Source organism: Squalius cephalus (genome assembly GCF_949319135.1).
Source record: "Squalius cephalus genome assembly, chromosome: 8".
In the NCBI taxonomy this organism is placed as follows: domain Eukaryota; kingdom Metazoa; phylum Chordata; class Actinopteri; order Cypriniformes; family Leuciscidae; genus Squalius; species Squalius cephalus.
Genome location: NC_137129.1, coordinates 46476737 through 46497837, shown reverse-complemented (window position 1 = coordinate 46497837; position 21101 = coordinate 46476737). Strand labels below are relative to the sequence as shown.

The following is a 21101-nucleotide window of genomic DNA, read 5'->3' as shown; positions in this document are numbered from 1 at the left end:
AAACACAGTGCTTATATTCATATTCTTCATAAATGCTTTTTTTTTGTGAGTGTGTGTGTGTGTGTTCACAGTGATAACGACAAAGTATTGTTTGATTCTGTTAGTGTCTCACATGAATGAAATGAAATGGTTAAATAAATATATAGAATAGAATAGAATCGTCCATGTGACAGCTACTGTAAGCCAATCCTGCTACAAAGGATGTCGGAATCATGAATATTAATTACGTGACGCCACATGACGTTTTTGTGCGTGCCCTTATTAATATTCATGAGCTGAGCAGTACTGCAGTCCGCGCGCGCCACCTGCTGTCTGACTGAACTCACAAACCTGCAGTAAAAATGATTAAAAACATCAAATATTAAAAATTATTTGCAATGCAATGAAGAATGACGTTCACAACTCTGATAAACCATAATCAAAATATTAATATAATGTTAGTTAGCTAGATCTATCTGAATAACTGATTAGTAGAGAACACGGTGATGCATGAAAGGTATTTTAATAGGTATTTAACTTTGTTTATCATTATTTCAAAATGATATTGCACTGTCAATAATTGTATTTGGTATTAAATTGGACTTAGTTTGAAGGGAAACCTCCTATTTATCTCCTATTATAGTTAATGATCATATTGTGTGTTTGAGTGAGTTTTGAAGGGGCTGCACCTGCGGGGAGCGTCGTGACGTCACCGCGGGGTCAGGTTGCGTCGCGCGCGCGCGCGGCCCGGATTTTTACCGCAATGCATCAGAACTCAGCGAACGCGTGAACGAGCCGCTCAGAATGGCGTTTAAACCCGACAGATCAGCGAGACCCGATCATAAACATCAGTCTAATGCTTGAGGATTATTACACGCGAGTCAGAAGGCAAGTTTCAGATCTGTGTGCATGATTACAGTGATGATGCGTTCATGATCAGTGATGGAAATATATTCATAAATGAATGTGCATGCGTAGCGCGCGCTTATTCAGATACATGTAAAACATGCACAGATATAAATGATGTAAACAGAGGAATGAGTGTAAACACTGATATCAGATGAGTGTCTGTGTTTCTCTGGCGTGTTTTCACACACTAAACATCTTTCAGAGCCAAACTGATGCTGGTCTAGTGTTCTGCAGGAGTCCATCACATCAGCGGGACGGGGCCCTTCAGAACCTCAGAACATGAAGATCCGTCACTGTGGACTCTAGAGTCTCAGAAGCCCACGAGAGAGAGAGAGAGAGAGAGAGAGAGAGAGAGAGATCACGGTCGAGCTCAGTGTCTTCTGTGAGCATCATGGACATGTGTGTGAGACGCCTGCTGCTCCTGTGTGTGTTCTTCATGATCTCAGGTGAGTCTGACCTCCAGGGGTCCGGGGCCCTTGGGGGCCGCAAGCAGGTGACAGGGGTCCGGGGCCCTTGGGGAGTGACAGGGGTCCGGGGCCCTTGGGGGCCACAAGCAGGTGAAAGGGGTCCGGGGCCCTCAGGGAGTGACAGGGGTCCGGTGCCCTTGGGGGCCACAAGCAGGTGACAGGGGTCCGGGGTCCTCAGGGAGTGACAGGGGTCCGGGGCCCTTGGGGGCCGCAAGCAGGTGACAGGGGTCCGGGGCCCTTGGGGAGTGACAGGGGTCCGGGGCCCTTGGGGGCCGCAAACAGGTGACAGGGGTCCGGGGCCGCAAGCAGGTGACAGGGGTCCGGGGCCTTTGGGGGCCGCAAGCAGATGACAGGGGTCCGGGGCCCTTGGGGGCCGCAAGCATGTGACAGGGGGTCCGGGGCCCTTGGGGACCGCAAGCATGTGACAGGGGTCTGGGCCCTCGGGGAGTGACAAGGGGTCCAGGGCCCTCAGGGAGTGACTGGGGTCCGGGGCCCTTGGGGAGTGACAGGGGTCCGGGGCCCTCAGGGAGTGAGAGGGGACTTATTTTTTAATAAAATATTTTTGTTTTTGTCTTACATTAAATATTGATTATTTTAATCACTTTAAAACCATATTTATTACTTTATTATTTATTTAAAACAATTTGTATTCGCATTTATTTTAATCTTTTTATCTTATTTAAAAATAATTGTAATATTTTTTTTAAATAATACATTTGATGAAAATAAATACATATATAAAATCAGATGTAAATAAACAAACAAAAAATAATATTAATAATACATGTAATAGAAATGTATTAAAACAGACTAATACAATTTTAAATAACACATAATATGACAGTATATGCAATGACAATAATGCAACGATGAAACATAATATAAATGGAATATTTCCAAGTAACAAATGTGTTTATGGAATATATGAGATGTTGACAGTATGAGTGTGGAGTATGGAAGGCGAACGGGGCCAATTCTCTCACTGACCGCCTCAACACGCACTGTCTGCGTTAACGCGTTTCTTTTGAATGTTTAGACACGCACGTTTGGTCGCGTTAAGGCGTCAGTTGTCGTCGCGTTACTGTAGTACGTGTAAAGACGCACAGTTTTACCATGTTAAATCGACCAATTTGAACGTGTTTCTCAACTCGCACATTCTGGCCGTGTTCGAACTTGTAATATAAGCAGACTTACCTTTAGATTTACCCACATTTTAATCCTTTAGTTTATATTGGCCTTGTTTTACTGATATCTTAAGTGCTAGAGTAAATTAATAAATGTTACACTGTAAATTAAGTAAATGCTATGATCCATATTTTTAATTATAATTTAAATATGGGTTATTAAATGTTTGTTTTAGGATATTGGCCTATCATTTTCAAAAGTATATAACTTACACAGCATATATTTATAACCAAACACAGACACACACACACACACATAACTTTATTCACTTTCACATAATAATGTTTTTGTAATTTAGTGTTCAACCCAAAACCTTTTATTATATATATATATATTTTTTTTTTTTTGTCAGAGCTGTTGTGTAAACAAATTAAAGTAAAAGTCTAATATGACAGCAGGTTAAACTGTGTCCTCAGAACACGAGTAAAGAGTAAAGCGTCTGTTGTATCGGTAAAGCCAATAGCCTCTGGATCTGAAGCTCTGGCCAGGGGCGGCGCTAGGGCTGGGCGAAGGGGGCTTAAGCCCCGGATGCTTTTAGTAAAGCCCCGAATAACCTTGTGTTTCTCATAGGGCAGGTTCCCGGACAGGGTTTACAATTAGACAGGAGTATGCCTTAATCTAGGTAATCGTGCATTTCTTTTCTTTTATTCCACAGCTGATGTGTGCAGTTTTTTTATTACTTGCATTAAAATAAATACTTGCATTTCTTGTTTAGTTTTTAATTGCAGTCTTTTTCTTCTGCCATTCATGCTCATCAGCTCCATGCAGTCTTAAGCTTCTCTTGGTTCAGCTGCACACAGTCTGAAAAGTTTTTTTGGCAGTTTGCTAATATTAAAGAGCCAGTCTAAGAGCCATGGTTTAAGCTGTTGACTTTTCTAGTACGTTAAACGAACAACTTAAACGGCATGACAAATCAAGACATCACTCACAACGAACCAATGCATTATCCCTCATGAATAAACATGACGTCTGATGTTTGCATACGAGCATACCAGTGTACATTATGACATCCTTCATGAATAAACATGACGTCTGATGTTTGCATACATATATACCAACGTACCATCGCGTCACATATGCAAATGTAGTCTCAAATACAACAATTTAATTGGCTGCAGTAAGTGTTGTCGCGTTAACGCGGACAAATGGTGCGTGTTGGCGTGGTCAAAATTCATGCATTTCGTTTAAAGACTTTTGTCCCCGATCGCCTTCCATACTGGTGAGATGTCACGCGTGTGTGTTTGTGCAGTGTCCGTGTGCAGCGGCGCATGCGCAGAGGTGGACTCGGACACGGAGGCCGTCGCAGGAAGAGCCTTCAAGCTCGGGTGCATTTCCTGCAAGATGCGCGGGGAAGTGGAAGCCACGGCCACCGTAGACTGGCACTTCCGGGCGCACGGACAGGACGAGTTCATCCACGTGAGCGTTTGATTAAACAATTAAACTAAATAAATAAATTTTATTAAAATAAGAAATGGTTTCAAATAAATTAATAATTGGCTTAAAATAATAGATTTAATTATAATGAATAAATTGATTAAAATAAATACTTAAATAATAAGTGGATACATTAACTATAATAAAATAAACAAAATTGTTTGTACACAACTCATTTTTTTTATAAAATAATAAATGGTTTAAAATAAATGAATAATTGATTTAAATGAAGATTAAATTATAATGAATACATTTATTCAAATAAATAAATGAATACATTCAATGTAACAATATATATTAAAATAAACAATTTTATGTACACAAATAAAAATGTCAATAAAATAATAAATGGTTTAAAGTGAATAATTGATTTATATTAATAGATTAAATTATAATGAATAAATTGATTAAAATAAATACTTAAATAATGAATGAATACACTCAATGTAAATAAATTAAAGTAAACACAATTTTATGAACACAAATAAATCAGAATCAGAAGATTTATTGTCATTGTCCAAAACTGAACAATGAAATTTCTTGGCAGCAGTTCAGCCCATAAACAGAATCTAAATGTAAAATACAAGGAAATAAGTAGTAAAACAATACCATAATAAATGTTAACAATTGATTTAAAATAATGAACTGTTTAAAATAAATAAATTAATTAAAATGAATACATTTAATTAAAATTATTTTATTAAAAGAATTATTAGAATAAATACAAATTGATTTAAATAAATAATACATGAATACATTTAATGTAAAAACTGATTAAAATAAACTAGATTTTATGTTAAAAAAAGTTTTAAAAATAATAAATTGATAAAATAAATTAATTTAACTGTATAAATCTAATTAAAATAAATAAATTGATTCAAATCACTAAATACAAAGGGATTTAAATGAATAATAATTAATACATTTAATGTAACAAAGATTAAAATAAACAGAATTTTAAATAAACAAATTTTTATTTATTTAAACAATTAAAACACGATTAAAAGAAATTAATACAAATTCAAAAACAAATAATACATTTGATTAATATGTATTAAAATAAATACAATTAGATGAAAATTAATAGAAAGCATTCACTGTTATTAATAGAAATTAATAAAAAGTAAATTAACAAAAACGTATTAACATAAATAAAACATGATTAAAAGAAATATATTTAAATAAATACAAAAAATGCATACATTTGACTAAAATAAATCTTGACTTGATAAAAATGTATTTAAATAAATAACACATCTAACAGTACCGTAGACAAGAATGCAATGATGAAGCATACCGGTAATGATATTATACACAAATTTACAATATTAATTTTTACTATATTTATTTGGACGTTATACATAAAAATATACAATGTCAACGCAAAAGTGGGTGTGTTTTTCGGAGGACTTGTAATATAGATGGTGATTTTGAAGTTTGTGTGGTGGACAGATTTACAGCTACGACGGAGAGGAGTCGAACATAATCGACGAGCGTTTTCAGGACCGGATGGAGTGGCACGGCAGCAAGAAAACCTTCGACCTTCAGGACGCGTCCGTCGACATCCTGAACGTGACTTTCAACGACTCGGGCGATTACCAATGCACCTTCAACCGGATCCTGAGCTACGAGCACTACGAGTACTCCACCATCGTCAGCAAACTGGTCCACCTCACCGTCGTGGCCAAAGGTATGGGGTTTACCATGGTGAAATCACTGGAATGCATGACTTACAGCGGCTGCCACTGTTTTAGGGCCATTCCATGTTTTTTCTGGTGAAAGAAATACATAAATGAAGAAAAAAAGCCACAACTAAATAGAAGTATCTTCATGAGCACAACCAATGGAAATGGGTCAAATTCAGTAATCTGCTCATGGAGCCACATTCAGATCCTCATATCTCTGAAAGTGAGCTATTGTCACGGTTTGGTGTTGTCTTTGTCATGTTTCTGTGTCTTGTCATGTGATTACCTGTTTGCCATGTGTCTTGTCATTGGTTTATTGTCTGATCATTGTTCACAGGTGTCCCTTGTCTTGTCATTAGTGTATTTAACACCTCATGTTTGCCATGTGTCTTTGTATTGTATTTTGTTTGTTTGTGCAACTGCTGTAGGTGAGTCTCGTGGTTCATGTTTTGCCATGCCATGCCAAGTCTTTGTTTTGTATTTTGTTTTATATTTTGGATCTTTGAATAAACTGCACTTGGGTTCTACAAACTTGCCTCCAGTGGATCACCACGTTACAGCATATAAGACCCTTACAATGAACCCAGCAGTTGCCCTCCTAAATCTACGGCAGGGGGATCATCACCTGGAAACACATGTTTTTGTGGACTCAGTCATCAGATGGATTTTAATGACGTTGCTTTGAAAGACATTTTTCGGGTGAATCTGAATGAGCCCATTCGCTCCCAGCTTCCTGAGGGAAAGGTCCACTGGTCCTTGGCAGAATACATAGACTATGCCTTGTTGTTAAGTGGCTCATCGTTTACTGTGGATTTTGCGGATGAGGAGCCCCGCAATTCCACAGTACCCGCCGAGCCTGAGAATCTTCACACCCGCCAAGTCTGAGTCTCTTCACGTCAAGTCTGCCAAGTCTGAGTCTCTTCACGACATGCCTGTCCAGTCTGAGTCTCTTCACGACATGCCTGTCAAGTCTGAGTCTCTTCACGACATGCATGCCAAGTCTGAGTCTCTTCACGTCAAGTCTGCCAAGTCTGCCAAGTCTGAGTCTCTTCACGTCAAGTCTGCCAAGTCTGAGTCTCTTCATGACATGCCTGTCAAGTCTGAGTCTCTTCACGACATGCCTGTCAAGTCTTGAGTCTCTTCACGACATGCATGCCAAGTCTGAGTCTCTTCACGTCAAGTCTGCCAAGTCTGAGTCTCTTCACGTCAAGTCTGCCAAGTCTGAGTCTCTTCACGTCAAACCTGTCAAGTCTGAGTCTCTTCACGTCAAGTCTGCCAAGTCTGAGTCTCTTCACGTCATGCCTGTCAAGTCTGAGTCTCTTCACGACATGCCTGTCAAGTCTTGAGTCTCTTCACGACATGCATGCCAAGTCTGAGTCTCTTCACGACATGCATGCCAAGTCTGAGTCTCTTCACGTCATGCCTGTCAAGTCTGAGTCTCTTCACGACATGCATGCCAAGTCTGAGTCTCTTCAGGTCATGCCTGTCAAGTCTGAGTCTCTTCACGTCATGCCTGTCAAGTCTCAGTCTCTTCACGTCAAGCCTGTCAAGTCTGTCAAATCTGAGTCTCTTCACGACATGCCTGTCAAGTCTGAGTCTCTTCACGACATGCGTGCCAAGTCTGAGTCTCTTCACATCATGCCTGTCAAGTCTGAGTCTCTTCACGTCATGCCTGTCAAGTCTGAGTCTCTTCACGACATGCCTGTCAAGTCTGAGTCTCTTCACGACATGCCTGTCAAGTCTGAGTCTCTTCACGACATGCATGCCAAGTCTGAGTCTCTTCACGACATGCATGCCAAGTCTGAGTCTCTTCATGTCAAGTCTGCCAAGTCTGAGTCTCTTCACGACATGCATGCCAAGTCTGAGTCTCTTCACGACATGCATGCCAAGTCTGAGTCTCTTCACGACATGCATGCCAAGTCTGAGTCTCTTCACGTCAGGCCTGTCAAGTCTTGAGTCTCTTCACAACATGCATGTCAAGTCTGAGTCTCTTCACGTCAGGCCTGTCAAGTCTGAGTCTCTTCACGACATACGTGCCAAGTCTGAGTCTCTTCACGTCATGCCTGTCAAGTCTGAGTCTCTTCACGTCATGCCTGTCAAGTCTGAGTCTCTTCACGTCAAGCCTGTCAAGTCTGTCAAATCTGAGTCTCTTCACAACATGCCTGTCAAGTCTGAGTCTCTTCACGACATGCATGCCAAGTCTGAGTCTCTTCACGTCAAGCCTGTCAAGTCTGTCAAATCTGAGTCTCTTCACGACATGCCTGTCAAGTCTGAGTCTCTTCACGACATGCATGCCAAGTCAGAGTCTCTTCACAACATGCATGCCAAGTCTGAGTCTCTTCACGTCAGGCCTGTCAAGTCTGAGTCTCTTCACGACATGCCTGTCAAGTCTGAGTCTCTTCACGACATGCCTGTCAAATCTGAGTCTCTTCACGACATGCCTGTCAAGTCTGAGTCTCTTCACGTCAAGCCTGTCAAGTCTTAGTCTCTTCACGTCATGCCTGTCAAGTCTGAGTCTCTTCACGTCATGCCTGTCAAGTCTGAGTCTCTTCATGACATGCATGCCAAGTCTGAGTCTCTTCACGTCAGGCCTGTCAAGTCTGTCCAGTCTGAGTCTCTTCACGACATGCCTGTCAAGTCTGAGTCTCTTCACGACATGCCTGTCAAGTCTGAGTCTCTTCACGTCATGCCTGTCAAGTCTGAGTCTCTTCACGACATGCATGCCAAGTCTGAGTCTCTTCACGTCATGCCTGTCAAGTCTGAGTCTCTTCACGAAATGCATGCCAAGTCTGAGTCTCTTCACGACATGCCTGTCAAGTCTGAGTCTTCACGTCATGCCTGTCAAGTCTGAGTCTCTTCACGTCAAGCCTGTCAAGTCTGTCAAATCTGAGTCTCTTCACGTCATGCCTGTCAAGTCTGAGTCTTCACGTCAGGCCTGTCAAGTCTGAGTCTCTTCACGTCATGCCTGTCAAGTCTGTCAAGTCTGAGTCTCTTCACGTCAGTCCTGTCAAGTCTGAGTCTCTTCACGTCATGCCTGTCAAGTCTGAGTCTCTTCACGTCATGCCTGTCAAGTCTGAGTCTCTTCACGTCATGCCTGTCAAGTCTGTCAAGTCTGAGTCTCTTCACGTCATGCCTGTCAAGTCTGAGTCTCTTCACGTCATGCATGCCAAGTCTGAGTCTCTTCACGACATGCATGCCAAGTCTGAGTCTCTTCACGTCATGCCTGTCAAGTCTGAGTCTCTTCACGTCAAGCCTGTCAAGTCTGAGTCTCTTCATGACATGCATGTCAAGTCTGAGTCACTTCACGTCAGGCCTGTCAAGTCTGAGTCTCTTCACGACATGCCTGTCAAGTCTGAGTCACTTCACGACATGCATGCCAAGTCTGAGTCTCTTCACGACATGCATGCCAAGTCTGAGTCTCTTCACGACATGCATGCCAAGTCTGAGTCTCTTCACGTCATGACTGTCAAGTCTGAGTCTCTTCACGTCATGACTGTCAAGTCTGAGTCTCTTCATGACATGCATGTCAAGTCTGAGTCTCTTCACGTCATGTCTGCCGAGTCTGAGTCTTTGGACAAGATGGCCACCACGCCTGAGTCAGCTCTGGAAGATGCAGCGCTGATCATAGTGGCCACAGCTATTTTGTGTGTGTGGGCAGCACACACATCAGCTACAACCTGTGATCCCTCGGTCAAGATGGCCACCGCCACGCCAGACTCTCATCCCAAGGTGGCCGCTGCCGTTCCTGTGGGTCCCTTGATAGGGCCATGGAGGCAGCGCCTCTATAGCCCCCTGAACTGTCGGATTCGCCCTGGCCCCTGAACTGTCAGATCCGCCCTGGCCCCCTGAACTGTTGATGGAGGCTTCATAGCCTGCCAGGTCTGCCCATGCCATGCCACGTCCCATGTCCTGTCCCCCTGCACGGGCTTGGCCCACCATCCATCCCCCAAAACCTCCTTGGTTTTGGGGGATGGTCTCTTGTTTCATGTTTTGCCATGCCATCCCATGTCAAGTCTTTGTTTTGTATTTTGTTTTATATTTTGGATCTTTGAATAAACTGCACTTGGGTTCTACAAACTTGCCTCCAGTGGATCACCACGTTATAGGTATATAAAGCCTTAAAAAATTTGATGCAAAAAGAAAAGTTTAAGAATCAACATCTAAAAGGACATTGAGATATCTTTAATACTTCTTGAGTTATAAGCACACAAACTTTGGAAAAAGACTATTTTTGTCTCTCAGACTGGTTTGTTCTATGCAATTGGTTTAATAGAGGGAAACCAGATATATTTCTAGTTTCAACATTATTTGTTCTTCAGACATTCCCCTTTAAATGCAGCCAGTATCAGTAATCAAGTACAAGTATCTACTTTATGCAAAGTGTCCAACATTTGGTTTTCACAAATTTAACAATTTACTCCTGGAGCCGCATTGAGATCCTCATATCTGTAGAACTGAACCATATAGAGCCTTCAAAATTAAGATACCAAAAGAACAGTTTGTTAAGAACCAAGATATAAAAGGACATTGAGATATCTGTAATTCTTCTTGAGTTACAGACACACAAACTTTGGAAAAGTGCTTTTTTCTCATCTTTGAGCCGTCACGTCACCGTTGGCATATAATGCAACAGAGATTGATCAGGGCTCGACATTAACGCTTGTCCCGACTGGACAAGTAGCCTGATTAAAACGTCAATAACTAGTGAATCACTAAAACGAGAGAATGATTCTGATTATATTACATTTATTGTAAGTTGCAAACAATAGTGTATAATAAATATATTAGCCTACTAACGGTAACAAGGTTGCGCTGTTGAGGCTCGGTCTTTAAAGGTGCAGATATTACAATATGCAGATTTAAATACATCAAAGCTGATTGAACACTGATGAGAATATTGTTAGACACACACACACACTCATAAAATAATCCAGACAAGCAACTTTTTTGACAAGCAAGCAACTTGACAGATTTACTTGTCCGAAGGACAAGCACATAAAAAGGCTTAATGTCGAGCCCTGTTGATAGTCAACATATTTTACTAATAGAGCCACTGATCTCTGTGTAAAACTAAAATCATCAAGCTGCCGTCTTTCTGAAGCCATTTTCCCCCTCCTGTAACTTGGCTCCGAATCACAGATGAAAATTGAGAATTGACGCCCCTCTACAAAACAGATTACTACGTAAATATACATGCATGGCATTTCATATTTGAATTTCATCCCTATTTATGTTTGTCTTTCTTCAGAAAATATATTAACAAAATATATGTGTGTGTGTGTGTGTGTGTCAGCCACGCGCGGGACGGCTTCCATCGTGTCGGAGGTGATGATGTACGTGACGATCATTGGGCTGCAGCTCTGGCTATTGGTGGAGATGATCTACTGTTACAGGAAGATCGCGGCGGCGGGAGAAGAAGCTCTGAGAGCCAGCGCGTGAGTATCTGCAGTCTAGGGCCCCTATCATACAGCCAGTGCAAAGCAGCGTCAGGCGCGACACAAGTGTGTTTTGCTAGTTTCAGCCTGACGCAGTTTTCATTTTCACGTCCTGCGCCACGTTGTTTAATTAGCGAATGTATTTGCTGAGAACGAGTGTGTGTTCCGCCGCATTGTTGGGCCGTTGCTATTTTGAGGAAACTGAAATACACTGAGCCATTGACCAACTGAAACCTGCTCTAAAGTCAATGGCACAGAAGCAGAAGCAAAGACTTAAACCTGAACTCATCATGTTGCGTTTGTGTTCTGTGTTGCAGCGCGGAGTATTTAGCCATCGCAACTGAGGGCAAAGACAACTGCGCCGGTGTGCAGGTCGCAGAATAACACAGGTGAGATAACTAGCAGCGACGGGCCTGTTCACGCCACACACAAACACAACTTATGCTGGCTTGACAAAGCCTTGTCAGAAAGCTTCCTAGCTTGTTGTTAGCATTTTGCTAACATGAATTAGCATGTTGCTAACATGATTTGGCATTCTGTTATCATGTTATAACATATTAACATGCATGTATTAACATGTTGCTAATGTTTCAGCACATTGCATTTACACATTGCTAGCATGATTCAACATTGTTAGCACAAATTAACATGTTAACACGAAGAACACATTTCTAGAATGATTTAGCATGTTGTTAACATTATATAACATTTTGTTAGCATGATTTAGCACGATGGTAGCATGTTTTAACACACTGCTAGCATAAATTAGCATGCTGCTAGTATGAATTAACATGTTAGCATTAATTAACATGCTGCTGGCACATTTTAACACATTGCTAGCATGGATTAGCATGTTCTGAGGAAGCTTTGCTAATGTTCCCATTAACTTATGAAAACTGTTGTATGAAAGTTCAAAAATGTCTAGTTTATAAAATATTGTAAAATGTTTTTTTTTTCCTCTTGGTTATGTTAACGTTAAGGGGACATTACATTAGAGCTTAGATCGGGCCCAACAAATCAAGCCCGACCCTACCCGAGCCCGAGCCCGTTGTGTCCGAGCCCGGCCCGGCCCGACACGTTCACTGTAATTATGAGCCCGAGCCCGATTTAAACCCGACCATTTTTAATATGTCGGCCGTTATAACCAGGGGCGGCGCCAGAATTTTTTTAACGCAGGTGCTGCTGTGCTCATTTAGGCTACAGGGGGGAGCTGCGCAGTTATATAATATAAATACTATTAATAAATGAGCAAAAATTGGCCACTCAATATTAAATATTTTATTATTTTATTATCACAACTAAAGTTTTAATTTTATTAAATTGGACAAGCACAACATTCAGCATTCAATCAAATATTCTTAAAGATTAATTATTATTAATAATGTTACTTCAACATATTGTTATTTCAACATAATATGTGTGTGTGAGCAACAAGCAAGATGTGCATTTGAAAATTCGGTGACAGCGCGAGTTTCAAATGGTGTAAGTGACCGCGGCGCGCCCGCGACTCCATGTCGTGATGTCTGGTAAATTGCTTTTTAGGCCTATAAATCCAGGCAATTGGTTGATGAAAAATGTATTAAAATTAAAATACAATTTATACTAAACGAAATTCACTTCAAAGAAAAGCTTTCTTCAAAACAAAACTTAACAAACTTGAGACTAAATGTGCTTATTCAATGGCTAAAACACGTACAGACTCTCTTTTTGAACAAATTGCAGCACATTCATTTAATTCTGAATTTTGCACATGTTAAAAGGCATTTTTTGTGCATAGTAAAACATATCTGTAACATTTATCATATTCACAATTGTGCATGCATTTATTAATTATTATCTTAATGAATAATGCGACAAGGAAGAAGCATGTAAACTGCGTTGTTTGTTTATTCAGAAATAATTGAATGGATCGGAAAAGTAACAAAAGAGGACATCGAGGGCTGAGGCTGACTACTATCATAATTTCTGTCATGGCAAGACACACTTCATGTGTCTGTTCATCGTCGAAGTCCCCGTTTTTTTTTTTGTTTTTGTTTTTTTTTGCTGTCATGGCAGCGTGCTGCATTTAATGCACGAGACAAAGCCAACACATATGTTGTCACTCCCCACGACTATTTAAAATGTTTCCATACCTCCGATTTTCCTCCAAACTTGCTCAAAGTTAATTCTCCTGTTTTAATTTTTTTCTTTGCTTCTTCAAGCACTTAAGCTACAGAAGGCTACAGCGCGCACAGCAGGTGTGATGCGTCACGCGTGCGAGACTGCGAGTGCGAGTGGACGAGACGCTGCGCATGACATGTGACGTGCTTTATCAAGGGCCCGACCCGACCCGGCCCGAGGACAGTTGCGGGAAATATCGGCCCGACCCGGCCCGCGGGCTCGGGCAGAGAATCTAAGCTCTACATTACATTGTATCATTCTTTAATCATTTTGGGAACGTTACTTTTGAATGTTCTCTGAATGTCTAAAACAAGTAACATCCAACTAAAACATTTCAGAGAAAACGCTCCGTGATCGATGTATAATAATGTTTTTGTGCTAGTGTTTAGAGAACATTATTAAAGATCAGATAACTGAACGAATGTTCTATTTTGTTACTGTAAGAGCGTTTGTTCGTAGTTTCGAGAGAATGTTAGCACTCGCTCTAGAACAGAAACGCTGCTGATTCACACGTTGTTCTGGTTTCTGCAGGTTTTTCCCAGGAGCCTCTCCTGAACTGCTGTCACTCACTCCTGTTTTATCTGCTGTTGTTCCTGGCGATCGATCCTCCGTTCCGCATGATTCCTCACGCTATGCATGAACCGAACGCTCATCCCGAGAACTCATTATTCCTCCTCGCTCATAGACAAACGCGGTACTATGAGTTTGCACTAGAGGTCAGTAAAGAGCAAGGAATCTCTGCTGATCGAGGCCAAACACACACACACACAAACACACACACACACACACTCACTCACTCACACTCACACACACACTCACACACACACACACACACACACATATAGATATATTATAGTGACTGTAAGATGATCTGGAAGCCGAACTCGATGCACTGCTGAAACTGCATGAGTAAAAAAGAGAATCTGAAGAAACTTCCTTTATATACGTCATAATAATTCATGATCCTGATAGAGTTTATCAATCATATCTGTATAATGTGGTGCAATATGACAATAAACGTCTCGGTTACGTATGTAACCCTCGTTCCCTGAAGGAAGAAACAGAGACGTAGTCGACGTGTTGACTGATTGGGATCACGCTTCGGGATCCTGTCATCTTCATCTTATCATTGTCATCTTCATCTTATCCCGAAGCGCGGGTATAAACACGGAAGCAGATGCACGTACATACGTAACCGAGGCGTTCCCTTTCAGTTCACGTTCGACGTACCGACTGATTGGGATCCCCATTAAAACGCCAGTAGTGCTGCCACCCTCCAGTGCCGAGACTAAAGCCTTCTGATCCCCCGGTCCAGCTCAGACTCAGATCATGGGCTGAGGGTTTGGCGGCAGGCTGGGGTGATTGTCACACGGAGCTGGCCGCTCTGCCACGCACACCTCGGGACTCTGCCGTGATATGCCCCAGGAGCACCTGAAAAGGTTTTAGTGGGACCACTTTTCTGCTCTTGACCTCAGGCAGTTCAGCACTGACCGGACACGTGTGAGGCGAGTCCAGCTCCATACTGAGAAAAGGGTCCCAGTTGACCCGAAGACCCAACTGGCTGATATGTTGGAGCAACAAGTCCCTGTGTTTGCACAACTGCTGCCGAGACTTAGCCAGTATCAGCCAGTCGTAGAGATAGTTGAGAATACAAACACCGAAGTGTAACAAACACTGCTGAACTTGGGCGGACGCCAGCCGAACTGAATCGTATAGCCAAGTCTGAGCTGGACCGGTTGGGACGCACTCTCCAGGCTTCCACGAACCAGGCCAGGGGAACCAGAGGCACCACAGACTTACCCAAGGTGGGGGAGTGAGGTGGAGGACAGGGACCCAGCTCTGAAGGCCCCGGGACGGCCCGAAGTGGGGTCTGAATGTGCCAGCGCAACACTTACCTGTCTCCACGGGTCGGCAGGGGGGTGCGTAAGAAGGCGTTTGACCGGGTCCTCGAACCACACCCAGCTGCCGGCTGGCGATACAAGAGGGGGCTGAGGGGTGCAAGGCTTTACAGGGTCACATACCGCCAATCTGGCCCTCTTGGGAACCAGGAACAGAGGAGTTTGCGCTTCGGGGACAATTCGGGTACCGCTGGACTCCGGGGTGCCAACGGCGGAACGGTAACCATCTGAAGAGCTCGCTCCCACCATCCCTGGGTGGACTGTCTCATGGACGCTTGGTCTGACGGTTGCCATCTGGTTTGGCAGCGCCCGAGATGGGCTGGGCGGCCTGCCTGCGGCCGGCTCCACTCTGAGGCCTGGTTGGAGGCTGCGGCGGCCTAGCGGGAGAAGAGGGAAATAGGGGAGTCCAGGAACCGAACCTTGTCCGCATCCCCCATATCAGCCAGGTTGAGCCAGAGGTGGTGGATTTGCATCCACGCTCCGCCCCGAAGCGCGGGTATAAACACGATGCACGCACCACTTGTTTTTCACAAAGGAGCCACGTGGACCCCGGAGTCAGCGGTGGTCCAGCAATAGTGGCGACGGGACTACGTCTCCGTTCCTTCCTTCAGGGAACGAGGGTTACATACGTAACCGAGGCATTCCCTTTCAGTTCACGTTCGATGTACCGACTAATTGGGATCCCCATTAAAACGCCACTAGTGCTGCCACCCTCCAGTGCCTAGACTAAAGCCTTCTGATCCCCCCAGCATTATTGTGGCATCGTGTGTGCGGCAATAGAGGCAACATACACTTTGAGGGTGGAGGGAGACAGCCCTCGCTCCCTCGCTGTGTGCCAGCGCATCCGTGTCGAGGGTCCCCTCGGTCAGGGAGTAAAACAACTGGCAATGGGACGAGTCCGGAGAGGCAAAGAGATCGATCTGTGTGGCCCCGAAGTGGTCCCAGATCAGCCGCTCCTGGACCACTAAGGTGGACATCGCCAGACCGATCGCGCAAGCCGCCACGGCCGTGACCCGGAGGGCAAGGTCGGTTGCGGAGCTCACCTATGAGTACACGGTCTGGGCTACCCTTGTGCATGTCCATGAGTGCCTTGGCCTGGGGGACCTGTAGCAACGCCATGGCATGCAGGGAGGAAGCAGCTTGCCCACAGGCTTTGTAAGCCCTGACCGTGAGAACGGACGAGAACTCACAGGCCTTAGAGGGGAGACGAGCATCCCCCTTGCATGAGGTAGCGGTCGTCGGACACAGGTGCATCGCGACAGACCACTCCACTGGAGGGATAGCCTCGTAACCCTTCACCGTTCCTCCGTCAAGGGTAGTGAGTGGGGAGGAGCTACTCAGGCAGTTTCTGGCAGAGAAAGGTGCTTTCCACGACCTGGTAAGCTCTTCATGCACTTCGGGAAAGAAAGTCACTGGGGCGGTGGTATGAGAACCAGCACGGCCCGTCCCGAGAAACCAATCATCCAACCGAGACGGTTCGGGACACGGTGGAGGATTCCACGCGAGCCTGACCGCCTCACCGGCCAGTTTCAGCATAGCTGACATCTCTGGATCCGGCTCGGGCAACGTTACTCTCCCCGAAAGGGGTAACGCAGCCGAGTCATCATCTCCAGAGCTCAGCTCACCCTCCGATGCTGCAATCGGCATTCTGTCCTCTGGAGGGGCCCCGAATGAAACGGCTGGTCGGTCCATTACAGAGGGACCAGCGCGCTCAGCGGGGAGCTCCACCGGCTGCGGTGTAGTAGAGGAGTGAGGGGCCCACAGGGATTGGTTCCCGGGTGGGGAAGCCGCATGAAGGCCAGTCTCGATCTTAGTACCGTGATAGTCATGTTCCTGCAATGAGAACATGAACTATCCACAAAAGCTGCTTCAGCGTGCAGGAGCGCGAGATGCAAATCTCACATGCCAATGTGCATTGGCTCGTTTTATCAATACTCAAAGATGACAGACTCCCTGAGCGTGATCCCAAACAGTTCGACTACGTCGAACGTGACCGAACTGAAAGGGAACACTAGTTCTCCAATGTAGCAGAATTATATTGTATTAGCATTAAAACACTGAACGTCTCAGTGCAGACGATCCAATCACAGGCCTGCGTTTCTGCTCATGTGACGTTCAGTGAGAGAGAGAGAGAGAGAGAGAGAGAGAATGTAAATTAAACGAGTTGAAATTAATCTTGTTGACTGTTTGATTTTGTGTTTGTTCACATTATTAATGCATCAATCGACAGGAACGATGAACAATACTTTTTGTCATAAAGTCAAACATGACAGGATGCAAAACCAAACTACATGAAATATAATTTAGCATAACATAATATTTCTTAATGAGCATTATACTGACAAAACTGAAGAATTATTTATATTACTGTTATGATTTCCTATGTTTTGCATATTTTCTGTAAGCATGAAATAGTCTGATTTACACAAGATTGTACTAAAGATATCAGATGTTTATGATGATTATTAACTTGCCGAATTAAACCTGCTTTTGTTGAAACATTCTGTGCCGTTTCACTGTAGTTTTGAGTGAAGTTTGTATAAAATACTACTTAGTTTCTATTGTTTCATCATTTCAAGTTGTATTTATTTTTATCAACTTATTTATTGAATCGTCTTTTATTTATTCATTTTAATCCAATGCTTTTCTTTAGTTATTTATTTGTTAACATACATTTTTTTTATTTTAATTCATTTATCTATTTTATTTAAAACTATTAATTTATTTTAATCCAATTTTATTGTTTTTATCAATGTATTTATTTTAATCAAATAAATGTATACATTTTATCATATTTATTTATTTACATCCAATTTTATTTATTTTATTAATGTTTATTTTTCTACTTTAATTAATTAATTTATTTATTTATTATTGTTATATTTTATGATGTATTTTTACAGTTTTTCTCTAGACTTGCGGCCACAAATATCACTCTGAATCCTGCGAGTCTTAAACACACGTGAATGACATCATCATCCTCCAGGAAGTGACACTGACATCATCATCCTCCAGGAAGTGATGTGGTTTTGGAGGGAAAACAGCAGCACAAACACTGCTGTTATTTGAGGAATTCTGGGATGTTTTGTGGTGGTTGTTGATTTAATATTTAATATTCACTTTAACACTTTAATATTCCAGTAGTTTCATTAAAAACTGAATTTCAGCTCAAAATCACTTTCTTTCAACCTTTTGGATTCTATTAGATAATGAAGATGATGATGATGATGATGAAGATGATGATGTTTCTGCTGCAGTTTTAATTTAATGTTTATATAAATATATATTATAGTTAGTTATAATAATATAATAATATTTAATTAAGATAAGTATGATTTAAACCATGCTAATGCAATTCCACTAATGCCAACATAGTTTTCTAGTCTATTTAAAAGAATGTTGTGGTCGATAGTGTCAAATGCAGCACTAAGATCGAGTAACACTAATAGAGAGACACAACCACGATCGGATGATAAGAGCAGATCATTAGTGACTCTAACGAGTGCAGTCTCAGTACTATGGTACGGTCTAAATCCGGACTGGAAATCCTCAGATATCATTTCTTTCAAGAAAGGAACACAGTTGTGAGGATACTGCCTTTTCTAATATCTTTGACAGAAAAGGTAGATTCGAGATCGGCCTGTAATTGACTAATTCTGTAGGATCAAGTTGCGTTTTTTTAACAAGCGGTTTAATCATAGCCAGCTTAAAGTTTTTTGGTACGTATCCTAGAGACAAAGACGAATTAATGATATTAAGAAGAGGATCTATGACCTCTGGAAGTATTTCTTTCAGTAGCTTAGTCGGTATAGGGTCTAACATACATGTTGTAGATTTAGATGATTTAACGAGTTTAGTAAATTCTTCCTCTCCTATAGCAACGAATGAATGGAGTTTTTCCTCAGGGAGACTACAATGCACTGCCTGATGCGATACTGTAGTAGACGGTTGCATAGTTATAATTTTCTCCCTGATATTATCAATCTTATAAGTGAAGAAGTTCATAAAGTCATTACTGCTGTGTTGCTTGGAAACTTCTGGATAGAAAGATATGGATGGATGGAAATGGAATTCTGAAAAAGGTAACATTTGTACTAACGTTTTGAAAGCGTCAAACAAATTTTAAGAACGTTGAAACATCATTTTAAGATTTGCTATGCTAATATTACGGGACCGTTCCATTGTTTTTATTTTTTACAGACTTAATCAGGGCGACTTTGTCTCCACCCAGATCACTAAAATATGTTCTAATAAAAGGTTTGCAAACGTTCCCATTATAAAAAAAAAAAACGTTATTTTCGAATGTTCTGTGAACGTTCAAAATGTACTGTTTTTAAAATGCTATGCTAATGTTACGGGAACGTTCCTTTTTTGCAAACTTTATCAGGACGACCTTCTAAAACAAGTAGCAACATTTTAAAAATGGAATTCTGAAAAACGTTCCATTTGTGCTAACGTCATAACTTTGAACGAGCGTTCTATTACCGTTACTGGGAGAGCTTTAAGAGAACCTTGTTAGAGCGTTTGCTGGGCAGGTCGCGAGAAATCATTCAATGTTTAACATCAAACAGACATTAATATGCAAATGAGAGGGTTTGTATGTGTGTGTGATGACATATCAGTTCCACACACACTCACCTGGTCATGGAAGTACGGGGAGGATGCGGCCAGCACACACCTGTGCGCGCGGAACACGTGACCCTGCACCTGTATGGACAGGTCACACAGCTGACCCTCCTCGCGCTGCCGGTTCAGGTTCTCCAGAACCGCGGCGCGCGCGCTCGGGAAGCACACCTGCAGAACCGGGCCCGGGGGCGCGCTCGCGCGACCAAGGATCTGCTCCATCCTACTGTAACGCAAAGTTGAGATGTGGCCCAGAGAGAAAAAAACAATAGGTGTCGGAGGAAAAGATGCACGAGAGACGAGAGATGGCGTATTTTCCCCGTGTTTAATAAAATTACTCAAACGTCACGCTCGTCCACATACATGGGGATCGAGTGAGAAAAAGTATACAAACAAACGTCCAACTCTGGTCACAAATATAAAAGGAAATAAAAGAAAGAGTACAAAGGTCGGTAGAGCGGTAATCTCTTCTCCTCACCTGTCAAATCTATTACTGACACTCATGCGGCAAAGATCGGCGCGATTCAACCGGTCGACACACAATCTGCGAGTTTAACCACCGTGTGTATAATATATATGTTGATTATGATCCCTTGATCGGTTAAAATGACATTTGAATGTGTTTATAATCTCACCTGCGTTCACTGTGATGGAGGTCTGCTGCGGAAGAGAGAGACACGCCCCCTCTCCGAGACAACGCCCCCTTTAAACACAGTGCTTATATATTCATTTTCTTCATAAATGCTTTGGTTTTGTGAGTGTGTGTGTGTGTGTGTGTGTGTGTGTGTGTGTGTGTGTGTGTGTGTTCACAGTGATAACGACAAAGTATAGTTTGATTCTATTAGTGTCTCGCATGAATGAAATGAAATGGTTAAATAAATATATAGAATAGAATAGAATCGTCCATGTGACAGCTACTGTAAGCCAATCCTGCTAAAAAGGATGTCGGATTAATGAATATTAATTACGTGACGCCACATGACGTTTTTGTGCGTGCCCTTATTAATATTCATGAGCTGAGCAGTACTGCAGTCCGCGCGCGCCATCTGCTCTCTGACTGAACTCACAAACCTGCAGTAAAAAAGGATTAAAAACATCAAATATTAAAAATTATTTGCAATGCAATAAAGAATGACGTTCACAACTCTGATAAACCATAATCAAAATATTAATATAATGTTAGTTAGCTAGTTCTATCTGAATAACTGATTAGTAGAGAACACGGTGATGCATGAAAGGTATTTTAATAGGTATTTAACTTTATGTTTATCATTATTTCATAATGATATTGTGCTGTCAATAATTGTATTTGGTATTAAATGGGAC

The 21101-nt window shown here is 42.3% G+C and overlaps 3 protein-coding genes across 3 annotated transcripts; 2 read left to right on the top strand and 1 right to left on the bottom strand.

Moving 5' to 3' along the window:
• Positions 1 to 186: 186 nt before the first annotated feature.
• LOC307163221 (zinc finger and BTB domain-containing protein 22-like) lies at positions 187 to 20447 on the bottom strand. Its single transcript, XM_079879218.1, has 3 exons — positions 20411 to 20447; positions 19791 to 20001; positions 187 to 330 (listed from the first exon to the last, which is right to left on the bottom strand). The coding sequence occupies exons 2-3, from the start codon at positions 19995 to 19997 to the stop codon at positions 262 to 264; spliced, it is 276 nt and encodes a 91-aa protein (XP_079735344.1). The 5' UTR covers positions 19998 to 20001; positions 20411 to 20447; the 3' UTR covers positions 187 to 261.
• Positions 710 to 14429, top strand: scn1bb (sodium channel, voltage-gated, type I, beta b). Its single transcript, XM_079879217.1, has 7 exons — positions 710 to 867; positions 1091 to 1334; positions 3790 to 3956; positions 5427 to 5664; positions 10953 to 11094; positions 11412 to 11483; positions 13786 to 14429. The coding sequence occupies exons 2-6, from the start codon at positions 1280 to 1282 to the stop codon at positions 11476 to 11478; spliced, it is 669 nt and encodes a 222-aa protein (XP_079735343.1). The 5' UTR covers positions 710 to 867; positions 1091 to 1279; the 3' UTR covers positions 11479 to 11483; positions 13786 to 14429.
• On the top strand, positions 6734 to 7926 carry LOC307163219 (uncharacterized protein). Its single transcript, XM_079879216.1, has 2 exons — positions 6734 to 6757; positions 6789 to 7926. The coding sequence occupies exons 1-2, from the start codon at positions 6742 to 6744 to the stop codon at positions 7613 to 7615; spliced, it is 843 nt and encodes a 280-aa protein (XP_079735342.1). The 5' UTR covers positions 6734 to 6741; the 3' UTR covers positions 7616 to 7926.
• Positions 20448 to 21101: the final 654 nt, after the last annotated feature.